Consider the following 23,351-nt stretch of genomic DNA (forward strand, 5'->3'; position numbering starts at 1 on the left):
CCGAAAAGGTCTGTCTGGTAGGGGTTCTGACTTTGTTGAACGCGATGCAGACAACACAAAGTACCCGAAGAGGGGTATCCGGGAAATAAATGTCCCAACCTTACTCCTCCCTGCCACCCATCTCCAGCCTGCACCTCTGACAGGCTGAAAGCAATGGGTATAGCAGCATGGCAAGGGGGCCTGTGGGACCCGTCTATACCAGTCAGCCTGAAGTGCACAGCAAGATGCGAAGGGTTAGGCGGGTGGACAAGAGCGAACGGAAGATCTCCAGCACATCTACCTACGTACATTTATGTTTGTTTCAACATTAAAGTGACTTACGTACTTACCCATTAAAACTCCCATCTAACATTTCAGGAAAACTGTTTCCTCAGGATAAAAGGGTTCGTGTATCCTAGTTTGGGTAGCATAGAAAGAAACAAATTCTTGACTGCGAAGTTGATCTTTGGCAATTTGGAATCCCTAATTGAGTGCTGCGTTCGTTTTCTCTTGCTGTGTAACAAATGACCGGAAAATCAGCAAATCCGAGCGGTACATATTTGTTATCTCACAGTTTCTGTGCTCAGATGTATGGGTGTAGCATTTCTGGATTCTCCGGGATCCACCCGTGGGGCTTGCCTGACAGGAATCAAGGTGTTGGTGGCGGGCTATGGTTTTCACCTGAGCGGGAGCTTCTCTATCCAAGCTCACGGGCTGTAGGCACAATGTATTTCCTTGTTGCTGTAGAGCCAAGTAGCCGTCTCTCTTCTGGCTACCAGCTGGAGACTTCTCTCAGCTCCTCGAGGGTGTCCACAGTTCCTTGCCATGTCGCCTCCATTTGTAGTTTGCAACACGGAATGCTTGTTTTCTTACAGGCCTGCTGGAGTGTGTCTCTCCGATTCCCGGGACCAGCTGGAGAAAACTCTCCTTTTAAAGGGCTCACTTGATTCCGTTACATGCAGATAATCTATTTTAAGGTGAACTGATTTGGGACCTGAACTACATTTATAAAATCATTTCACAGCAGTGATTGATTGAATCACTGGGGGGGAAGGTGCGTGTACATCAGGGGCCAAGAATTTTGAGGACCATCATGGAATGTTGCCTACCACCGTGGGCCTGAATAAATCAAAGTGCAATCACCTGGGACCTTCCTGCCACAAGCTCTGCAAGGTCTAAAATGTATGGGATTTTGGGGTCTCCAAACTAGCAAGAGCTGCAAATGCAGATGCTTTCAGGGGCCAGAAAGGTAGCACGGCTCTGTCACATGAATTTCCAGTATTTTCTGTTCACACAGAGCTTCCTGTCAGGTGGCAAGGTCATTATTATTGACATTGTTTATTTCAGTTTTGGGGACTCCACCTAGATTCAGCAGATACAGGTCATTCAAATTGTAAATGCAGTCTCAACTGAAATTTAAAATGCCCAGTCTCATGTAAGCATCCTTATTTTGTTTATAATTTAAAGTTCTCTTTTTTTTTTTATCAGCCCTACAGATCCACATGAAGAAGGGGGCTGTGACTGGGATTCTTGTTTCTTTCCACCCCTTAGAGATTCTAATCTGCCAAATAATCTGGTTGAAGACCAGGGAGAGAGAGAGAGAAACAGAGTGGATCTGGAAAGGTCATAATTTCCTCAGTGTTGCACACCCTGGCGGGTGTTTACATCTAACCTCTCTCATGAGCTGTCTGAAGATTCTTTAGAGAAACCTCCCCCTCCAGTCTCTCCTTTTCCTTTAAATGTTTGTGTGCAGGCTCAGGCGCACACACACTCCTTCCCTCCCTCCCTCACCTGCGCACATCACTGGAGATCTGCAACTTGCAGATCTCTTAGTGCAGGTGAAGTACTATCTTCCAGCTCTGGGACAGAAAGCTCCTAACTCAGCCCCCAGGCATTTGGAAGGTTTCCTCCAACAGCATTCAGCTGTGGGGAATAGAGATTTGTTAGTGCAGTTGAGCATACTTTCATACATTTATGATGCTTGCTTATAGAGTTTGACAAATCTCTCTGTTGTATTGTTCATTTTTCTGTAACTGATTTGGAGATTTTTCTAGATTCTAGTATTTTTCTAGATTCTAGTATTTTGTTAGGTACATGACTTCTCTTAATTTGCTTATGGAATCTTAGTTATCTAAGTGTTAAATTTTAGTGTAAATTTACCAGTTGTTTCCTTTTTCCCTCCTTTTTTTTTGAATTGGTAATATTTTTTTATTAGCATTAACTTTATATTTTAAAAATCATATCTGGTATGACAAAGTTAAACAATCAGAAATCTTTTCCTAATTCTTAAAGATCTGACAACTCTAAATGCTTGAATGTATTATCCTCATGCTTTAAACAAAAAGGGAAATGCGTTAAAGTCACAATGTAGGTATTTCATAGTAGTACTTAGAAGCATTCTTGGTATTTATCTAGATTTGTAAAAAAAAGTTTACTAACTAGAAGAAAATGGCAAAAATGCCAGCCTTTTTACAGTTGGGTGATACAGTTCAAGCAATGAAGAAAGCAAAACTGGCAGGAGTGGGGGAAGGAACTCACATTTGTTTTGCCTATGTTATTCGATCCACGCAATTTTGCAAAGTATGTACTGCTATCCTCAATTTACAGATGAATGCCCTGAGCCTCAAAAAGACTAAATGACTTGGCCAAGGAATTTAGCTTTAAAGCTGAAATTTGAAACCAGATTTCCTTGGTTCTAAGCCTGGGTATTTACCACTATATCCCTTTGAACATCCCATTTACATGTCTCAAGTATCTAATCTGAAAAAAAAAATTGCCTGGAAAACAGTGTGCATTTATATACAATGCTTCCCAAGAGTGAAGACATATGTGAAAGTGCCCAGCAGAATGTTCGGCACATAGCTATTATTCTCTGTATTGACTTCGGGCAAAAAGAACATAAATAACAGGCAAATACTTTCCAGCCCTTCAAGAAATCTTACCTTGCTTCTAAACACCTGTAATATCTTTGACAATGACATTCTGCTTAGTTTTTCTTTTCTTTTTTTTTAATGGCAGGCCAAGTTTCCTGTGTGGTTTGATTGAGAGGTGTCAAGTGGGACTACAAAAAAGATGTAGGGAAATAATCATCCCTGAGAGGCTAATACTCCCACCAGAAATCTTCCGAGCACTTTCAGCTTCCATCCTGACAATCTGAATTTCCACTACGTTAGTCCTCTATGATATATTTAGAAAAACTGGCTGTGGAACATTAAGATCATTCTAAGGGTCTAAAGATGTTTAGGACTCTGTACATTAGCTGACTGATAGTTGAGGAAAATTAAACAATGTTGGTATTCATGAGTTCATGAGGAATGTGGTAGACCGAATGTGATCCTATGTGGTTCACAAAGGCAGATTCTTTACAGGAAACTAGAGGAAACAGTCCAGTGAAGCCAGATTATGCTAAGAAGGCTGCTCTTGTGTTCACTGCTCAGCATTAAAGATGTGGACGGTGAGAACAGTTGGCTGGAAATGGCACCTAATGAGACAAACACCCGGTTGGTGGGACAGAAACAGCTCCAGGCAGAAGACAAACCCTCTTGGCCCCCCTGAGGACCTTTGTGTGATCTAACTTTTCCACAAGCAGTATTTATATCTTTGGAGATGCATGAGGTTTAATTTTGCCAAGAATGAATATGTACATACACCAGAGTTAGACCATGGCAGCCCTATTTTAGGCCAAAATGGTGTGTATTTATACCCACAGAGTAGTTGGAAGTTTTGAAACAATCATTGTTTGAAGTTCATAGAAATTCTCCTAAATCATTTTTTGAGAGTTGAGGTTCATAAATCTTCTACCTCTCCCACTCTACAGTTCCTTGATGAAGACAGATTCAAGGAGGCACAAAGGGATCTAAGTACAGTGTTAGTTTTATAACGGTTAAGCTAGATTGGAGGACATGGCTGAGCTTTCTATGTTCTTCTAGGAACTTAGACCGCAGGAACCCAACTTATTTACCCAGGAGTACGCAGAAAGGCTGGAACTACCCAGCACATACCTGGATGGCTCTGGGCAAGAGGCAGCTAAGCCTCCATGTGCGACAATATCAGCTTGGATACAGGGACTCCATACTGCCACAGGAGCAGATGCGTCCTGTACCCCCACGCCCTCTCGTATTTCCACGAAGGTCGAGCTCTCATCACTTTCACCAAGCAAGAGCAAAAGTAGCTGCACACGCACGCCCGCACTCACGCACGCCTGCGCGCTAAGTCAAGAGCGGGAAAAATCACTGCTTCTGATGACCCGCAGGTGTTGGTTCTATGGGGCTTCCATTTTAATTAAAGGGGGGAAAAAAGCCTTTCACTGTAAATACTTTCAGCCCCAGTGCAGCTTTCTAGCGGCCGTGTGTCACGTTGAAAATCCATTGATTCTAGGGGATCCTGGGTGGCTCAGTCGGTTAAGCCTCTGCCTTTGGCTGTGGTCGTGATCCCGCGATCCTGGGATCGAGCCGCACCCTCGGCTTCCCGCTCAGCGGGGAGTCTGCTTCTCCCTCTCCCTCTGCTGTTCCCCCTGCTTGTTCTCTCTCTCACGTGAATAAATAAAATCTTTTTTTTTTTAAAGAAGAAAATCCACATCTAGAGCTAAAAGAACATTTTTGACAGCAGCGGCAAGAGCAACAACAAAAAACAAAGGCAGAAATTTTAATCTATATTATGTTTATTAGGGAAAATGAAATGCAAAAAATCATACTTAAATTTTTTTGAGGGTAAAACGAAGTCATCCGTTGAATTTCCTTCCCTCCTTCATTCAAAAATCAAATTGAAAATGAGAGCGGAAGTGTATATAATTAAAAAATTTTGATATATATCCTTATATAAATCTTAACATTCCATATTTTTTCTAGGAAATGAAATTTTATTCGTAGGTCGATTTCTGGAGGATGGGGGCTTTCTTGAATAAACCATTTTATGACTTTCATATACAGACATCATGAAAAGACATACATTTAGATTCTAATATTGATACATTCATAAATGGAATTCATTTTGAATATTACTGTTTCTTCAGCGATTTAACATTACACTATACTTTGTCTTTCTCAGCTGAACATTTACACACAAATGATTTTCACATTGACAGCTATAGTTTTTCTGGGTGGCATTTAAATTAATACACACCTTCCAAAATACTCACATGAATCTATCTTGTAAGCAATAGTAAATATTGACAAACATCAAGATTTCAGGTATCCTGCTCTTATAAACAAGTATGTTTTTAGCAGTTAAAAAACAGTCAGCTATGGTTATAATTGTAGTATTATTATTGGTTAACCTTTTATTTTTATCTAAGATATAAAGATGGCACATTCATTCTCTAAAACATAAATTTGTATTAAATATTATTAATTTTCTACTGAGAAGTGGTTATATTTGCACTTTGCCACACACAATTCTCTATTAACGGGAACTCTCGTATTTCCATTTCTATCTTCAACCTAATACTCAGCCAACATAATTTTTAGTGTCAGGGAATCAGGGTCAAATTTTATTAGATTTTAGGAACCAGATCAGACTTTTTGATCTCTAATAGAGTATTTCCTTTTGGAAAAAATGAAACTCAAACAACACCAGTTCGCCAATTGGAATTGTGATAAATGGACAAATGTTGTCCAGCGTCGACGTGTGCTGGCTAATGTCTCTCACCTCGTTATCTAGTCCACACAGTATTACCTGTTATCAATAATAGGAACTTATTTGAGTCCACTTAAGGAACTGATTGTTCACATTCTATTATCCTACCAACATCATCTGTAGTTTTTTTAAAAAAAATTTATTCTGACTTCTCTTTAGTGTTGCTAATCATTGTTTTGCCGATCTCAAGAGAATGCCTACAATCATTTTCCACTTCTAGTGATTATACACTGTTTTGAAATCTAGGGGTATTTCCCTAAAAAAAAAAGATAGGGCTTTCCTCAGCCTGTGCAAATAAATACACTAATAAATGTACAAATGGAGCCTACAAAACATAATTGACATTCCCCAGGGTTTGTCATTACCAGATATAAAATTAGCTGCTTAAACAATAGAATTAAACCTTTGAAGCTGCTCAGGTGCCAGTCTGTGCCTGAGTAAGACACCGACAAGATTTTCATAGTGAGGCTGGCCTTTCCCAAGTACCAAATCTGCTACCGGGGAGTATTTGATTCAATATTAATATATGTAAAACAGAACAGTCATGGAAAGATGCAGTTTTCAATTGTTTTAATTTGTGATTTATTTAAATATTAACAGTATGAATAAAATGCATTTGTGTGTGTGTGTATATATATATGTGTGTGTGTGGAAGGGGTAAGCTATTTACAGTTATGCCATGTATACATTTTTATGTGTAGAAAATGAAAATACTCATTGATTAGCCCTTTTGAGGCTTTTGAACAACTGTTTCTTTTTCCTGCTTTCCTACGACTCTTTGAGGATTTAGATAATTCATACAAGGTATGTACACAATCACACCCATAGTATGTACATCCTAGTCACACACTTAACACGGAGAGGATGTGTGAGGAATGTAAATCATCCTGGTGGTCAAAGAACTGACCTTACCTATGACGAATGGCATGATTAATTAACCTGGCATATTTAGTAACATGCCAGTGTACTGCCAACGTATTCAGCCTTTTAGATAATTATGTTATCGACTCTCAGAGATGATTAAAAAACAAAAAAAAAACCAGCCCTTTCTGACCTTCAAAAATGAAAGGACAAATTCTGTTACTGAATACATATGCACACTTCCGTTGGCTTTATTCATTTTTATACATGTGCCTACCTGATGGCGGAACTGGGTTTTGAAATGGGACACAGCATGTGATTTTTTTCTACACATAAAAAGAGAAAACCAACCACTCACAGACTGTACACACTTACAAAATGTATTGACACACCACAACCAGCTACAGTATTATGCACAACATATTGTTCACACGTTAGTACAGCAGAGATAAATACATTTAGAAATTTAGTAATTATTAGTATATTTCTTTCTTGAGTTTTCAGGTCCTGTTGACCTTTCTCAGCCTCAGGAAAAGCTATCTCCAGATGTCCTTAAAACAAAAATTAGTCTCTCCTCTCCTCTAGGGATGGAGGAGCATAACTATAATACTGCAATCTTCTGATTTACCAACGTCGTTTTAAGATGTGATTGAAAAACATTATGAAAAATAATTCACTCAAAGATGTGTCCTAAAATAAATGCTAAGGAATCTCAACTAAAATCATGAAGAGATCCCGATAAACATGGGTGTGTCCCTTCTACCCACTCAACATAGTTTGCTCTATACATAGTCTTTACATGATATTAAAGCAATGATATGAATCAGAAAAAAATTGTTTTCTGCTTAAAAGTTTTGTTAAAGAATAGACACTTTAATTTTTTAAATTAACAGAGAGTAATGCTAGCTGCAATGTTAAAAAACAAGCTATAATTTTCACCCCGCAAATAAATGGATAACATCTCCACATCGTAAGAGATCAATAAGGAAGTTAGCATTTCTCTCCCATTTATTTCTCCTTAACACACTTAAATCACTAGGGCATTTCTCGTCATAATTATCACCATGCTGGTTGGTCATCAGAATCTTTTTCTGAAGTGTAAAATATGTGACTTATTCCTATTGTTTTGCAGCCAATTGATTCTGAGCTTGAACTGAAAAAAAAGACTCGAAGGATTAGTACTTAGAAATGCCCATCTGGAACATCATTTTCTGTAAGGCATTATTTGAGGCCCCTTTTGAAACGTGTACTCATGTTTTAGTTATTTTACATTTGGAACCCATTTTTTCATAGCTAAGGCTGGTAATCCTCTGGGCAGAGTTAACTGAATTGCTTTTCTACACGCAAGTGCCCAGGAAGAGTAATTACTCTATGTCTAACCCCTCCATTTCAAAAAAGTTTCGGGTTGGAGCTGTCTTGAATTCTAAGCTTGCAAGACTTTTTGACTCCTTTTTTTGTCTTGGTTAGAATTAAGACAGAGATGTCAACCATACCCCTGCTAATGCTCACCGGTGCTGTACCTCTTTATGGAGCTCCTAAATAAGCTTTCCTAGCAAGAAAGCAGAAATTATGCCTTTGCTTATTTGTGGGTTACAGTCAGTCTTCATGGAGCAAACCATATTATAGAATGGTGTGCCCATATAGATGCACTTGCTGGTATAACTGCCTCTTTTTGGCACATTATTGCTTGGCTTTAATTTCATTTTCAACAGTCTTTATTCTCATGATGAGTATCTGAGATTATCTGGGTCTTAAAAAAAATACCGAACTTGTGAATAACATCTTGTTGCACCATTCTGGCCTCCAAGGTCATTTCACCAAGGCCCATGGTGATTTAAATGTTCTTTAGAATTATCATCACCTTGATTTAACTGATAGTCGACAGTAATTTCTCAGGATTTTTTGTTGTTTCTATCTACAGGTATATACAGATGTATTGGATTTACTTTGAGAGAGGTTATTTGGTTGTGGCAAGTGAGTAGTTTAGCTGGTGAATGTTCACAGTTAAGAGTAGCTGTAATGACCTCTGGCAGATGTCACTGATTACTTGTGAGAGAATTTTTCCACCTCAATCCATCTTCATTTATGTCCTTGGTCATCACAAATCAAGTTCATCTGATTTCTGTAGCCAAGGAGAATTTTTTTTTTTTCCCCAAGAGTAGAATAAAGTTCATGGAAATGTTTCAGTATTTACAAGACTATTTTTTCCCCTTTTGCAAAAATGTCTAAAATTTTGTAGACATCCTTAAGCCCATGTGTCTGCACAGATGACAGTTATAATTACTCAGCCAGTTGCAGAATTTCATGAAGAAGGATATAGTTATAAGAATGGACAGGAGCTTCAGCATATCACCTGTTACTTGCCAGGTGGCAGCAGCTGACCCACATTTGGAGAGATTCAACCAAAAGGGCCACACATGGCATCAAAGAACATTGCTAACAGAAAACACAATGCTCAGATATCAATATAAAATAGCAAACACTGAAGCAGACATGGACAAGACTTCTGGTTCACCGTGTAGACAAAACAGGGGTGGGGACAAGACGGTCAGCTCATTTATCCAAGATACTGCTGAGTTCACCGTGTTATTATCACAAAGGGAAATTCACAGGCCTCATTTCTCAAATACCATTTAGGACAAAGCAAGAGAGAGTAAACAGCATCATCTCCATGGCGATTGTAGACGATGAGTAAATCAGACAGGTCGAGGCCTTCACACGGCTGCAAGGGCCCAATTTTCAGTAAAAACACATATACATATACGCAAACCTTATCCTAAGATATTGTTTTCCTTTATATTGATTCTTAAAAAGTAGACAAGGGATGTGGTGAATTACATGGTACTAGAAATTGACAAATTTTTTAACACTTGCACAATATGTAGGAGGAATAGAAGACAATTTCTCACATTTTGGCAGCAAAACAGTAACAGAGTGGATACAGCAAAGGCCAAACAATTTACATTAACAGCATACTCATATATATCCTCTGTAAACACATCTTAAAGTCACATTATATCATATTCTTCATGTGGTATATACAGGTACTCCCAGAATGATGGGAACTCCTAGAAATGAGAGGAATAACATTGGAATAAGCTAGGAACAATAAAACCTTAATACTCTCAGATGCAACCAAAAGTCATTTTCTTCTTCTGTTTTCTACTTTAAAATGGCAAGCTCCTATCAAGGATTTGGTTCCAAAATTCAAACTCTAGTGTATAGTTACACATGCATATTCACTACAGTTTATTTAAGTTTTGATACGTAAGCAATAACGTGAAGGATACTGGTATCCAAAATAACAATTATCAGACAATTCTAAAGATTAAGAAATCATCAAAAATCGAATTATATTCAATATAGCTGAACTTGTCAAGGTAGGAAAACATACCAATATTTATATTTTATAAATACTTCATTTTTGGATGCAAACAAAAAGGTTTCTTTGACCTAACAAAATGTTCATCTTATGCCATTGGTCCAAAACGCAAACATAAATGAGGGTTTTACTCTATGTAAAGCAGCTGGTCTGTGGCATAAAGCCAATAATCCAGAAAGAGCACTGAAGATAAACATATGACAGCTGAAGCAATGACATTTTTCTTGTGGTCATTAAAATAGGAAAAAAAAAAATCAGTATTTAAATTCTAGTATTCACTGGGTACGCCGTAAAGCGTCTTGACATTTTAAATGTCTCATTATCTTCCAGACACTGTGTTCTAATCCATCTCTCTTATACTACTGGCTTAAGAAATATTTTATATTTATTTATCCAATAAGATATTTCCTCCATATATTCCAATGGCTAAAAAGCATTTAGGAGGAGGAAAACATCTAAAAGAAATTAAGGACAAAACCAACTTTCAAACCGGTGTGTGTCATCCAGGTAAGTGAAGGTAGAGCCAAACGAGCTCAAAGAATCTGCCACGAAAACTGTTTTGCACTTTCATTTGTTGAATGAACCTAAGGAGTCACGACCGATGTACTGAATGTCAATGCTGTGTCACAGACTGAAGGGAAGGAAAATCTTCAAATGAAGGTTTTATGCGGTGAGTACTTAGGGTATCATAAAGCAAAAGCATGGCTTGTCTTCAATAGGCTCCTTATTTAGCCGTTTGATGGTCTAGTTCACTACCGTTTTGAAAAGCTGTTCCTTCCTGAAGAGTCAATAAACAACCAAACAAGACAGGTTTTGTACTATTTTGTGACAATCTCTGGAGTGTGGGAGAAGTAAAGGTGAAGAGTTAAACAGTGAAAGCTTAAGAAGGAAAAGCTAGTTCCAGTACCAAAGCAAACGAGTAAAAAGTTCTCCATCAAACAGGAAGACTTAACTTTGAGAGACACAACCGCAACACTAAATTTAGTTTTAAGTAATTCAATGCAATTTTCTTAATTTGTTTCATGTGCGACAAATGCCGACCGCTCTCTTAGGCCTCTGCCTCATTTTTAACTTGAACTATTTATAATTTGTAAATTTTATAATTTATAAATCTGGAATTACAAATTTATAATTTAACTTTAGCTATTTATAATTCACGTGGTTACGCCAAACTCATGAAAATAAATATTACCAGATGCTAAAGTCTTCTTTTTCTCCTAATTTAATGCAGGAACAGCCTGTTCTAGCCACTTCCCAGCACAGGATTACCTGGGGCCCACCCATCTGGAGCGGGTACTGTTGAGAGCTGCTACCGTGTACACAGCGTGTTCTCTGTGGGTACATGGCACGCATGCAACGTGGGAGGGAGGGAGGGAGGCAGGCAGGAAGGGGTTAGGGGTGAGATCACAGCCTGGCGGAGGCGTCTCCAACAAAAGCCACGTGAACTCACCTACAGATGGGTATTCAAGGCCAAAAGAGAGAGTTTTAGACTAAATCTCTCACCATTCATAGTAATTTGATTGCTCATTTGATGGCAATTTCAACTTCAGGTAGTGCTCTTAAAAGAGGCCAATTGGTAAGAAACGGATAAAGTCACCTCATTAAAAAATTTCATTAAAAGTTCCAAGCGTAACAACCGTAATTTTACCATCCTTAGGCCCTGGGAGCGCTGTGACTGGAGGCTATTTAGGCAGTCTTCACACACACTCCAATTGCTTTGAAAGAAACCAATGGCTATATACTAATTTGGGTTGTGCCCAGTTTAGCATATGGTGTTAAAGTTCAGGTATGATTTTTCCCTATATGTGCAGAATCTGCAAAAGAGAATTAAAAAAAAAGGCCAAAACAGAGATTGTGAGCTTCCTGCACAAATGGCATTTGTGAGTCTCCAGAGAGAGAGAACGCATGGCCAGACACTCTTTTCTGGCTCATCAAGGGGAATAAGCTCAGACAAGGTAACCAGCGAGCACCTCTCCCACGTTGAACAGTCTGATTTTCTAAATGCAAGGTGGAGACCAGTGATCTCCTTACAATGAATCTAGGAGGGGAAACCTTTCCAGGGCCCTATCTCATTTCCCTCTTCCACACTCCCCTAGCTCTCAAGCCACTGCTGGTCATCCCAGCCCAGTGCCCTGCAAGACACTCGCGGGTATGAAGGACACGCTCCTCCTCTGGAGACAGGTGCGTGCTGGGCTCAAACAGGTGTCTATGTTCTCAAAAACTATAGCCCACCCGAAGCTCAAACCACGTTTTAGTAAAGGCCTATTTTATCGGATTTGAAGGATGAGATACGATGGTATTTCTCTTAAAATCAGTAAGTTCGCACAGGTTGCCTTTTTACTACAGATGAGAAACTTAGCAATTAGATGATATTCATCTACATAACAAAAACCGTGAGGACGCTTCTGTTCTATTTGGTGTTGACTATATTTTCTATTAGAAGCTACTGAACAAGTAACTACTGAACAAGCAAGTCAAAAGAAAAATAGAAACTGCATCCTGTCTACAGGAGTGGAAATTAAATATATTGCTTTTCCTTACTTCTTTTTTTCAACACAGAAAAGAGAGTGTTTGGTAAATTGGCTATTTATAATTCCTTACCGAAACCTTAACACTCTCAGTGGAGTGTTTTTGGAGAACACCTGCACAACACACAACACAGCATTATTAATAATTCGATGACTCCTTCCAAGAATTCAGTTGATGTACTTCCTCTAAAGAAATATGAATTTAATCTAGTCAGAATCATAGAGATGCCCCTTGCCTTCAGTGCAGGGAAATCTGTATATATAAATTCATGTTTTATATGGGCAGTATTCATACTCAAAAGCTTGGTTAATTTTCCTAACATAACTTTCTTACATTTATTAACAGTATAACAAGGTTTACAAAAACAGCTATCTGCAGGCTTTTTTCAAATATTAATTCATGTTTGGTATTTAATGCATTTACATGCTTTTACTTAATGTCATCTGGCCTAAGAGTGAGTCAAAATTTTCTTCACATTTTTTACATTTTGGTTCTTATCATCTATTTAAATTTTGTGTGGTCGTGGCATTCTTACTGCAATACGACTAGAAAGTCTAACAGTGTTTTTGCTAGTAGTGTTTTTGCTATTTTTAATATTAAGCAGGGATTTTAATGGAAATACCACAGTGTGATAAACTGAGGCAGTAATACAAAACGACACATGTTTAATGGATAATGCTAGTTCCAGAAGCAACATCACAATACAAAAAACCCAGTGAATATTATTTCCTCTTAATCAAGGTCATGAACCTTCAGGGAAGCTTTCTTCTCTTCTCTTGTCCTTTCTTTCGAATTGAAATATTTTTATTTAGGGAGCCCCAATCAAAGGACCCAACAACGCTTCATGGCAACTTCCTATAGTTAATACTTGCTTTCTCTTCCTGGTCTCTCGGAAAAAACACTAAGAAAGCTCTGACATACACAGACACTCGGGAATACCGTGACTGCACACGAGGGCCCCCAAACACATTCCCTTTCAGTCTAACACAGAAGAAGGGGCAGGACGAACACAGCAGTTGGGGCGTCGAAAGTTCTGCAGCATCGACTGCAAGACCCTGTGCTGCCTTCCTTTGAGCTTTTTATTTGAAGAAGTATCTGAGGAAATGGATCTCCGGGTCTGGCTGCTTTGAGCTTTGATTAATTTCTCGTGTTCCCTGATTTGTCTTTGTAGATGGTTCTGGATTGCGATGCCCAGGGACTCCGGGTCCAGGGAGGCACCGTACACCTCCCAGGTCATGCCCTGCTCATCCCACACGACGTCCCTGACGCGCTTGGACTGTTTCAGCTGCAGCTTGGAGTCGGCGCCGAGCTGCTTTTTCTTCTCTCCCGGGGTGAGTCCCACCTGCGCGGCCGCCGCTGTCACATTCAGCTTCTGCTCCTTGAGGAACTCGCTGACGCGGCTGGCCCGGCGCGGGCTGGCTTTGACCAAGCGAGAAGGGGTCCTCTTGCCGGAACCTGGACTGGAGTCGCCCATGGCGTCAGACGGCAGGCTCAGGCTGGTGGCCGTCTTGGTCTGTCTGTTTTCTTCCCAGGTACCCTCCTGGTTCTTCCTGACTGGGGATGGCGTAGGACTGGCAGCTGATCCAGCGCCTGCACTTTCTTGAGATTTAGGATTGAGCAGCAGGGACTTGGCCTCTACCCTTGCCCTGGGATCGAGGCTATCGGTGCCCCGACATTCTTGCTGTTGTACTATGTGCGGAGATGCAGGCTCTCTTGCATCTCCTTTATCAGTGGGATCCGAGCTCCCAGACTGGCTGGCTTTGCTGGCAGGGCCACAAGAGTCAGAGAGTTTGCAATCTGGGTTTGTTCGGGGACCATCTGTGGTTTTCACTGCAGACTCAGATGGCTTGGTTTCAGATTCCCCCAATTCATGATCTGTTTCAGTTTGACTTCCTGCGCCGCTAGCAATCTGGTCAGCAGGGCTAGCTTTCCTGGAGCTAGAATTCACACCCGAAAGCTGTTTGGAGGTGGGCTCCGCCCTTGTCGGGGTCATGCCTGCTGACCCCCCATCTTCCTTACACATATCCTGAGCCTTACCGGATGCCACCGTGACAGAGGAGATTTGAAGGACCTCACCCGGTAGGCTCACCAATTTACGCTCCCCTCGGCAAGCGGGGGACACAGCCGCAGCTGCCTGGATGTGCACCTCTGGCATGATGCCAGGGCACCGGCCCGACTCCTGCGGGGCTAGGAGGTCGTCAGACAGCTCCAGTGTGTGGCTCCCACGGCCACTGCCATGGCAAATGACACGCAGCTGCTCCTGTGGTTCCACACGCTCAGGAACGGGGACTTCCTTTAAGAAAGCAGTGAGGATGCTGGGGCTGGTGGAGACGGACCTGCTCTCCACACGTGCCACGGCCTGCACCTCAGCATCTTGCCGAGCCCTGCTGGGGACTGCCCGGACCTCACCTGCAGCTTGGCTGGTCATCGTACTTGCTTCTTTGAACCTTGACACCTGGTGCTGTGAGGGCAGCAGCACCTTTCCCAGATCTGGAGGAAATGTGGACCCTTGGCTAGTGAGGTGGGATGCTTGGGGTGTCACCCAAGTCACGGCCTGGCCGCCCGAGGTCGTGGCCGAGGGCTGTTTGTGCCCAGAACATCCGTCTTCTCTCGCTGGAGATTCGCAGGCCCTTGTCTGGGAGTCATGAACGGCTCCTGGCCTTTCCCCTTCAGGTCTGCCTGTAGGAGGGGAGGTGTGGCTGAACACGTTGGCTGCTGTACTTCCAGCTTGCACCAGTCCCTGGGCTGTTTCTTGAGAAGGAAAATCACAGGGCACTTGAGCTTTGCTGTTGCCCCGGGTGCTGCCCACAGGACAACTTGACTTTTCAGGTTGCTCCCCATCTGAGGTTCTCTGTGTTTTCAGCAGCGTATCCTCAGGTCCTGCTGAGGGGCTGGCATTGAGCTGGTCACCCGGGATGGCCTGGTGGCTGTGTTGACTGGCTGGCATTGTAAATGCTTCGTCTAGAACATCCTTTCCTACTGCAGAACACGGAGCTGGTGCTGTGGGCTTGCTGCTTCCTGGCGGCTGGGTATTGCCAGGAGAGTTGCATGGAGGAGACGCTTTTCCCACCTCGTTGACGACACCAGGAGAAGACATGTCCGGCTGGGTGGTCTCATGCTCGAAGGCCTGCGTCAAGGCCTCAGCAGCTGCCCTGGGGCTGAGGACTGGCGCTTCAGGAGGGCCAGAAAGGCCATTGGTGTTCTTACAGAGGAGCGCTGGTCGAGGCCGAGGTGAGGCAGGCTGCACTTCTCCTAGATCCTCTTCTTTTCCAGAAGCTGTGATCAAGGAAGTTTTAGCCGATCTCAAAGGGTCAGGTACAGTCCCCATGGAATTTTTCTTCAGGAAAACCTCAGAGCTCTCTCCGGAGCAGTGCTCCTCTGGGAACCAGTCTTAGCTCAGAGTGAAGACTCAGTCAGGGAATGATTCCTCTGACGGATCAATCTGCGAATGAGGGAAACGGTATCATTAATACGATACAGCATTTAAGGACTGAAATACACCAACCGGTCATTTGTACAAGATCTTACAAGCACACTAAACCTTTTTCTCCTATATCTGTGGATATAAAAATAGATCTTCGGAAGAAAGATTTTGAAAAAATATTTTAATTGTACAAGTATTATTTTGGTGCATTAGTATCTGCTTGCATCCCATTACTGTCTAGCAAATAGGTTTTTAATGCATTTACCTAAGCACATGATAACTATCCAAAAGTCATTTGTGTAGTTTGATTTACCCGCTACCAGAAAATCCTATAAAGCTACTGTAATCAAATCAGTAAGTATTGAAATAGGCCTGAACAGATATGTGAAATAGAGTATCTAGAAATAGATCCACATATAAATGAAGATTTAATATATGACAAGAGAGGCATTTCAATTTAGTGGCAAAATGATGGATTATTTAATATAAGGAGCTGGCAAACTGTTAATGCATCTGGAAGAAAAGAAAACTAGATCTTTATCTTATACCAACTCCAAAAATAAATCCGAGATGGATTTAGATGGATAAAAGGTTAAAATGTAAAATAAACAATTAAATAAATAAAAACCCTGTAAGAAAATCTTGGAAACATAATCTAGGGGCAGAGAGAGTAGGCTTCTTTTGGCAAGGGAGAAAATACAGAAACTATAAGAAAAACCATAAACATAAGTGATTGAATAAAACCCAAGAGTTCTGGGGGCACCTGGGTGGCTCAGTGGGTTAAGCGTCTGCCTTCGGCTCAGGTCATGATCCCAGGGTCCTGGGATCGAGCCCCGCATCGGGTTCCCTGCTCAGCCAGGAGCCTGCTTCTCCCTCCCCCACTCCCCCTGCTTGTGATCCCTCTCTCACTGTGTCTCTCTCTGTCAAATAAATAAAATCTTTAAAAATATATATATATATAATATAGCAGAAGCTCTTAAAAATTTACAGGAGACGGGGCGCCTGGGTGGCTCAGTAGGTTAAGCGTCTGACTCTTGATTTTGGCTCAGGTCATGATCTCAGGGTCATGAGATTGAGCCTCGTGTGGGGCTCCACACTGGGCATGGAGTCTGCTTAAGATTCTCTCTCTCCCTCACCCTCTGCCCCTCACCTCCCAAGCCCCCCACCCCTACTCGCACACTGGCTTGCGTGTGTGCTCTCTCTCTCTTAAAAAAAAATTTACAGGGGCACCTGGGTGGCTCAGTCGTTAAGCGTCTGCCTTCGGCTCAGGTCATGATCCCAGGGTCCTGGGATCGAGCCCTGCATCGGGCTCCCTGCTCGGTGGGAAGCCTGCTTCTCCCTCTCCCACTCCCCCTGCTTGTGTTCCCTCTCTTGCTGTGTCTCTCTCTGTCAAATAAATAAAATCTTTAAAAAAAAAAAAAATTTACAGGGAGACAAAATAGTTCATTGGAAAAATGGACACAGAATATAAAAATGCAGCTTGCAAGATAGGAAACCCACTCAGCAAGCTCATGGAAAGATGATCAAATTCATTTGTAGTCAAAGGAATGCAAATAAAGTAACAATGAGATTTTACTTTACATCAATAGCACTTGCAAAAACTTTTTATAAAAAAAAGAGTTATAACATTATGGCCTGGGGAGACCTAGTGAAAAGCAGTAGTTTTATTAAGTGTAGGTGCAAACTGTGTACTGTTACAGCTTTCTTAGGGAAGCAGTTTAGTTTTTAAAACGAAAAATACACATGTCCTTGACTCAGTGATCCCAAATCTATCCACAGAAATCAAATACCAGCATATCTAGACAGAGATACAAGTATGCTTATTGAAGTACTATTTGTAGGGGCAAAAAACTGGAAACAAGTGCTCTCCATGAATGGGGGGAATACTGGAACTGATCACGACATAACTCTACTGTAGAGTGTTATGGGACCATTAAAAGAAAGCAGCTATTTAGGCTGTGAGTTTTCACTTGGGAGGGGTCTGCCCCAGGTATGGCTGAGCAAGAAGGGCAAGGTAAGGGAAAGAGTACGTATGCTTTCATTTTTGTAAAACAATGACCTAAAATACTACACTAAAACACACACTGACCTAAACACACAATGACCTAAAACACACACTGTGTGTGTGTGTGTGTTTGTGCGCACAGACATTTTTGTATATGAATATATAAATTCTAAAAATATTTAGAATGAGACATAGTAGGTCTTAATGGAGGGAGTGTGATGAGTTGAACACACAAAAAGAGAGATGGAGGTACTGAAAGACTGAATTTTTTAAAGTATATCTGAATTTTAAAATGTATATCCAACTTATTTTCTCCTCCAAGTCAGCTCTTCCTTGTAACTTCATTATGCAATTAACCGGTTGAATATTTTCCCATCCTTGGTCTTGACTGCTTTCTGCTCACTCAAACCCTTTCCTCAGGTTTATATTCCATTTCTTCCTTATTGGAGTTTTCTGTTGCAATCACTTGCTGGGCCCCAAACCCATCTTCTCCTCTCCTCCTTTCTCATCTGCCTTTAGTATGCCTTTCCTCCCACTCTCTGCCCTCCTCATCCTCAAAAAGCCTACCACCCATTCTCCAAGACTCCACTTAAATCTCATTTTCTTTCTAAAGGCCTCTAAAGCTTTCAAGTCATAAAGGCTCTTTCTCTTTTTAAGATCATACAGCTATGGTTATCTGGTTATCTGGGTCCTTCTTATGCACTGTTTTTGTACCTGTGTTACTTGTATGAATGTCGTTATTTCTCCAAAAGGACTTCAAGTTCCAGGAGGGAAGAGGACAGGCTTATTGATTCTTTTCTGTTCACTCCACAGGAGACAGTGCAAAGTCTTGTGCATAAAAAGGTGTTAATTGATCCCATTTCCCTCCAAAATGGCCATTATTATCGCCCTGCCAAACTTCCAAATAATAGGAAATTTTAACCCATGACATGGAATATTAACCAAAACACAATTTAAGAGTGCTGTTTTTGAAAGAAAATGGTTGTATCTTATTTATGAAACTTTATCTGTAATTCGGTGTTAGACAATTAAAAGCAAGGACAGTGGACACCTGCTACCAAAGCAGGAAGGTTTCACGAAGCCAGGAGTACGGAACATCTCCCGTGTTCTATCGCAGGGGGGCCAAGAAACCTGGTTTGCCAAAGACGACTGTGAAACATAAACAGCTCAAAGTTCAGCAACAGAAGTTGGAAACTGAGAAAAAGATGATGGATTTCAGAAAACTCTCAGAATTCACTGCACTGACTTCCATTTTCCACAGATAGTAGCTGCTTATACTAGTTTAACTTTAAAAGGGTGTTTTCTTTTGTTTATTTGTTAATAGAGGTATAATTATCCATTAACTCAAGAATCAAAAAGAAAAACCAGATTCCTTGGCTAATACCTGTAATTCGAAATCTCTTGATTTATGGGTAGGTAAGAAATCAACACTTCTCTCAAACAAATCTGCTAAAGTAATTGTCACAGCATCTTCATGCACCCAGAAGAAGCCCCACCTCCCCTCTTTTCACCTCCTCTCTCCAAACAAAAGCAGAAATCTGTAGTCTCCAATAGGTCAGACAAATAGGACATTTAAAAGTGTAATTACTTGGTGGTTTAGAGTAAGGAGTATATATCTTTTAACATCAAGCTGAGCCCACTAAGGTAAGATTTAATAACCTGTAAAAATGAAATTACAAACAGGTAGCCCACAGGCTGAATGAATCCCTGCTGCAGGTGTGTGTGTGTGTGTGTGTGAGAGAGAGAGAGAGAGAGAGAGAGACAGAGGAGAGAGTGAGCAAATGCACATGTGCTAGAGGGTGGGAGGCAGGGTGTGTGTACTGCGTGGTTTCCCCCTTCTCTTCCCTCCCTTTCTCCCCGCCCCCCAGTCTCTTTCCCCTTCCCCTTTCTTTTTCAAGTTGAAGAGATCCTTCATAAAAAGCCAGATTTCTCTTTTTGTTAATCTTTACAAACTCAGAAGGTATGCAGTACTAGACAGCAACCACTAGGTGGTGATGATGAGGGCTGGCCACCTTGATGAGCATGGACTTTCCAGGTGATGCGTTCCCCACCTACCTTGCTTTCCTAGTTAGTATTACTTACCTGGGCTTGTGAGGGCAGCTACATTTGAGAACTTTGCTCTAAGTGCACTGACAGAGTAGACTTCCCAACCTAATTTTTAGTCCTCTGAGGGCAGGTTGGCATTGTGTTTAAGAACATGGACCATGGAACCAGAATTCCTGGATTAGAGTATCAGTTCTACTAGCTAGCTCTAGCTCTGTGTGTTTGGGCAAGTAACTTAACCTCTCAGGGAATCCCTTTAATCTGTAAATTGAGGGTAATAATAATAGTACTGCCTCACTGGGATGTTGTGAGGAATAGATTTATTTATTTTTAAAAGATTTTATTTATTTATTTGAGAGAGAGAGAAGAGAGCATAAGCTGGGGGGAGGGGCAGAGGGAGAAGCAGACTCCCCACTGAGCAAGGAGCCTGACGCAGGACTCGATCCCAGGACCCTGGGATCGTGACCTGAGCCAAAGGCAGGCGCTTAACGGACTGAGCCACCCAGGCACCCCACAGAATAGACTTAGCATTTAGAACAAACAGCATCTTGGCACATATTAAACACCTTATGAGCATTAGCTTCTTTTGAAAACCTTGATATTTAGGCTTTGATCTGTGTTAACAAAAAAATTATTCTGACATTTGTGAAAATGGTAAGGAAGATTTTATTCAGGATTACTGGGATAGGTGTCAAGACTATTGCATAAGGAGAGAAAGATCAAGTTCAACTCCAAATACAATTGCAAGAATAAGTGGGAATTTATAACTAAGGAGCATGTCAGTGGATGCAAAATTACTAAGAGGAGACATCAAAGGCAGGGGGATTCTTGCTGAATGCAGGCCAGATGATCAGCAGTCAACTAGGGGATAGTGGGAAGGTGAGAAATTTGATCTGTTATTGAGGATATCAGATATTAAGGGTAGGAAGATTCTCTCTAAACTGGCTTAGCAGGATTCTTGCTAAAACTGGACTTTGCAAGAACAGGCATGGAAGCCCAAGACCTAGGCCTCGTCAAGAAGAAGACTCAGAGAGGCACCTGGGTGTCTCAGTCGGTTAAGCGTCTGCCTTTGGCTCAGGTCATGATCTCGGGGTCCTGGGATCCAGCATCACATCGTCAGGTTCCCTGCTCAGTTTCTCCTTCTCCCTCTGCCCCCCACTCATGCTTGCTCACTCTCTCTCTAGTGCGCGCTCTCTCTCAAATAAATAAATAAAATCTTAAAAAAAAAAAAAGAAGAGGGCTCAGAGGAGACTGATTAAAGTCAGTCCAAGGGGGAGTCCTTGTCATCTTTGTCATTTGCAATGATGAATATGAATTTTCTTATGAGCCTCTCTGTAGCAAAATGAATTCTTTCTGAATTGGCCATCAACTGCACAGGGGCTAACGGCACCTCTGAATCTGCCTTGAAGTTTGATGGGTACTAGACTCTTAACAGCATGTCCCTTTGGTCCTTCTGCCCTTAAAATCATGAGCAAGGATTTAAGGCCTTTTTGCAGCATGCAGCAAGCCTGCAAGGTGCACATTCCACCTTTTACAGGGAAGGAAACTGAGGCCCGAAGTTAAGTAACCTACTCAAGGCTGAAGACCTATAATTTCTTTTTTTTTTAAAGATTTTATTTATTCATTTGAGAGAGAGAGAGAGCACGAGCAGGGGGGAGAGGCAGAGGGAGAGGGAGAAGCAGGCTCCCCGCCGAGCAGGGAGCCCGATGCGGGGCTCGATCTCAGAACCCTGAGATCATGACCTGAGCCGAAGGCAGACGCCCAACCATCTGATCCACCCAGGTGCCCCAAGACCTAGAATTTCTATTGAACTGAATTTTAATGCATGCAAATGCCTGGGCTCCTTCTGTGCCGCTTCCTTATCATCTGTAACTCTGGAAAGAAAATGGAAAGAAAGCGGGGGGGAAATATATATATATATATATAATATCCAGAGGAGAGAGAGACTTTTTTGCAAGAGGTTTACAACTCAGGGGCAGCCTGGATGGCATTAACACAGACTACAATGACATTCATAACTGGCCACTTTATGAACAGCCCACCTTGTTGAAGGCTGCCACGGCCACCATTCATCCTGAAAATAGTGGGTGCCACTACTGTGCCACGCTGCCTATTTTCATAACAGACACCCACGCTTAATAAGACAAGCAGCAGGGAATCTCAGCCCTTTGTGCTCTGCTCCAAAACTGTTCTGGTGGAAAGAGCATTAGACAGAGAGAATGGAGAGAGCCTGGCAGTCTTGGACCAGCAGGATGCTGATAGGCTGCAGGTCCCCGCGATAATCCCGTGGGCAGCAATTACCCTTGCCTACTTCAGAACCGCCGCATTGCTAGAACAAGGACTTCAGGATGTCATCGCATCTCTTTAGTGACATTTTAGGCAAGTGTTACAGGGACCTTGGTGCCACCTCTGTCTCCAGACAGCTTTCAGCCTTCAGGTGAATATGCAAAGACCCCTGAAGAACAGGGAGGCAAGAGGTAAGAGACTATTAAACCTTAAGAAAAGGATAAAGAAAAAAAAAATGTCATCTGGCATCCTATTCAACCTGATTATTTTTCTCCCTTTTATCGAGAATCTTCGCCTAGATATTTGCATTCTGAGCCTAGCAGATCCTGCCAGTGCACAATTTTAAGGAGAGGTGATTCAATCCCAAGAAACACCCACAAGCTAGGAAAAGCAGCTCATTCTTTCTTTAAAAATTCCTACCTTCACACTAACAGCTGCCTCAAATGCACTTCAAAGATACTCGCTGAAACACTGGTTCCTCCCTCCGACCTGCGTCTAAAGCAAATCAGAATGGCTGAAGAGAGAAGGCGGCTTTGCTAGTGCTCACGGCGCCAGGTAGACGTTCAACCCTAATGGTCCCTGTAATCCAGGCGCAGAAAAACAAACTGCATCCCTGTCCCTATTCGCTTCTTTTGTTCAACGCCATTCTAGAAAAACAAACGCACAGCTTATTATTATCTTATTGAATTCCATTGTAAGCAGGGCCGAATGAAACCCAAGAAGGAAAAGAGGGCTTTAGGAAGCATGAAGACCCCAAATCTATCCCCCGCCTTTTTCAAACACAAAACCAGAATGGGCGGCTTTTAAATTCACAACAGACAGAATCACAGGGCTCAGCAGGCGCTTACTGATTTCCTTTCTGTATTCCAGACACTGTTCTGTGGGTGAACGTGTTTGATCCTCAGAATAACTCTCTGAGGATGGACCTACTAGGAGTTCCACTTTGCAGGTCTGGAAACTGAGCCAAGACCAACATGCGCTAAGTGTGAGAAACCAGATTTAAATCCAGACCCTCTGACTCCAGAGTCCACACTAGGGGGGAAATCGGGCACTTTTCATGGAGGCAAGCGCCATGAGCCCGGGGGAAAGCATCATCAGACAAGGGAAAACAATAGAAAAACTCAAGAAACGTAGCCTTGAAACTGATGAAGAAGCGGAAGGCAAGCTGAGGGCAAAGCACTAGCTGATACCCTGCAACCCGACCCCAG

General features: G+C 41.9%; 1 protein-coding gene across 2 annotated transcripts in view; it reads right to left on the minus strand.

Moving 5' to 3' along the window:
- Window positions 1-4,617: 4,617 nt before the first annotated feature.
- GPRIN3 (GPRIN family member 3) overlaps window positions 4,618-23,351 on the minus strand; it is a 68,696-nt gene continuing 49,962 nt past the window's right edge. For both annotated transcript variants that reach the window (XM_032400814.1, XM_032400815.1), the window contains one exon: window positions 4,618-15,827. In XM_032400814.1, coding sequence (XP_032256705.1) covers window positions 13,362-15,713 — 2,352 coding nt within the window. In that variant the 5' untranslated portion in view covers window positions 15,714-15,827 and the 3' untranslated portion in view covers window positions 4,618-13,361. The remainder of the gene's footprint in view (window positions 15,828-23,351) is intronic.

The sequence above is a fragment of the Phoca vitulina genome, unplaced genomic scaffold, assembly GCF_004348235.1.
Source record: "Phoca vitulina isolate PV1807 unplaced genomic scaffold, GSC_HSeal_1.0 scaffold3, whole genome shotgun sequence".
Lineage (NCBI taxonomy): Eukaryota > Metazoa > Chordata > Mammalia > Carnivora > Phocidae > Phoca > Phoca vitulina.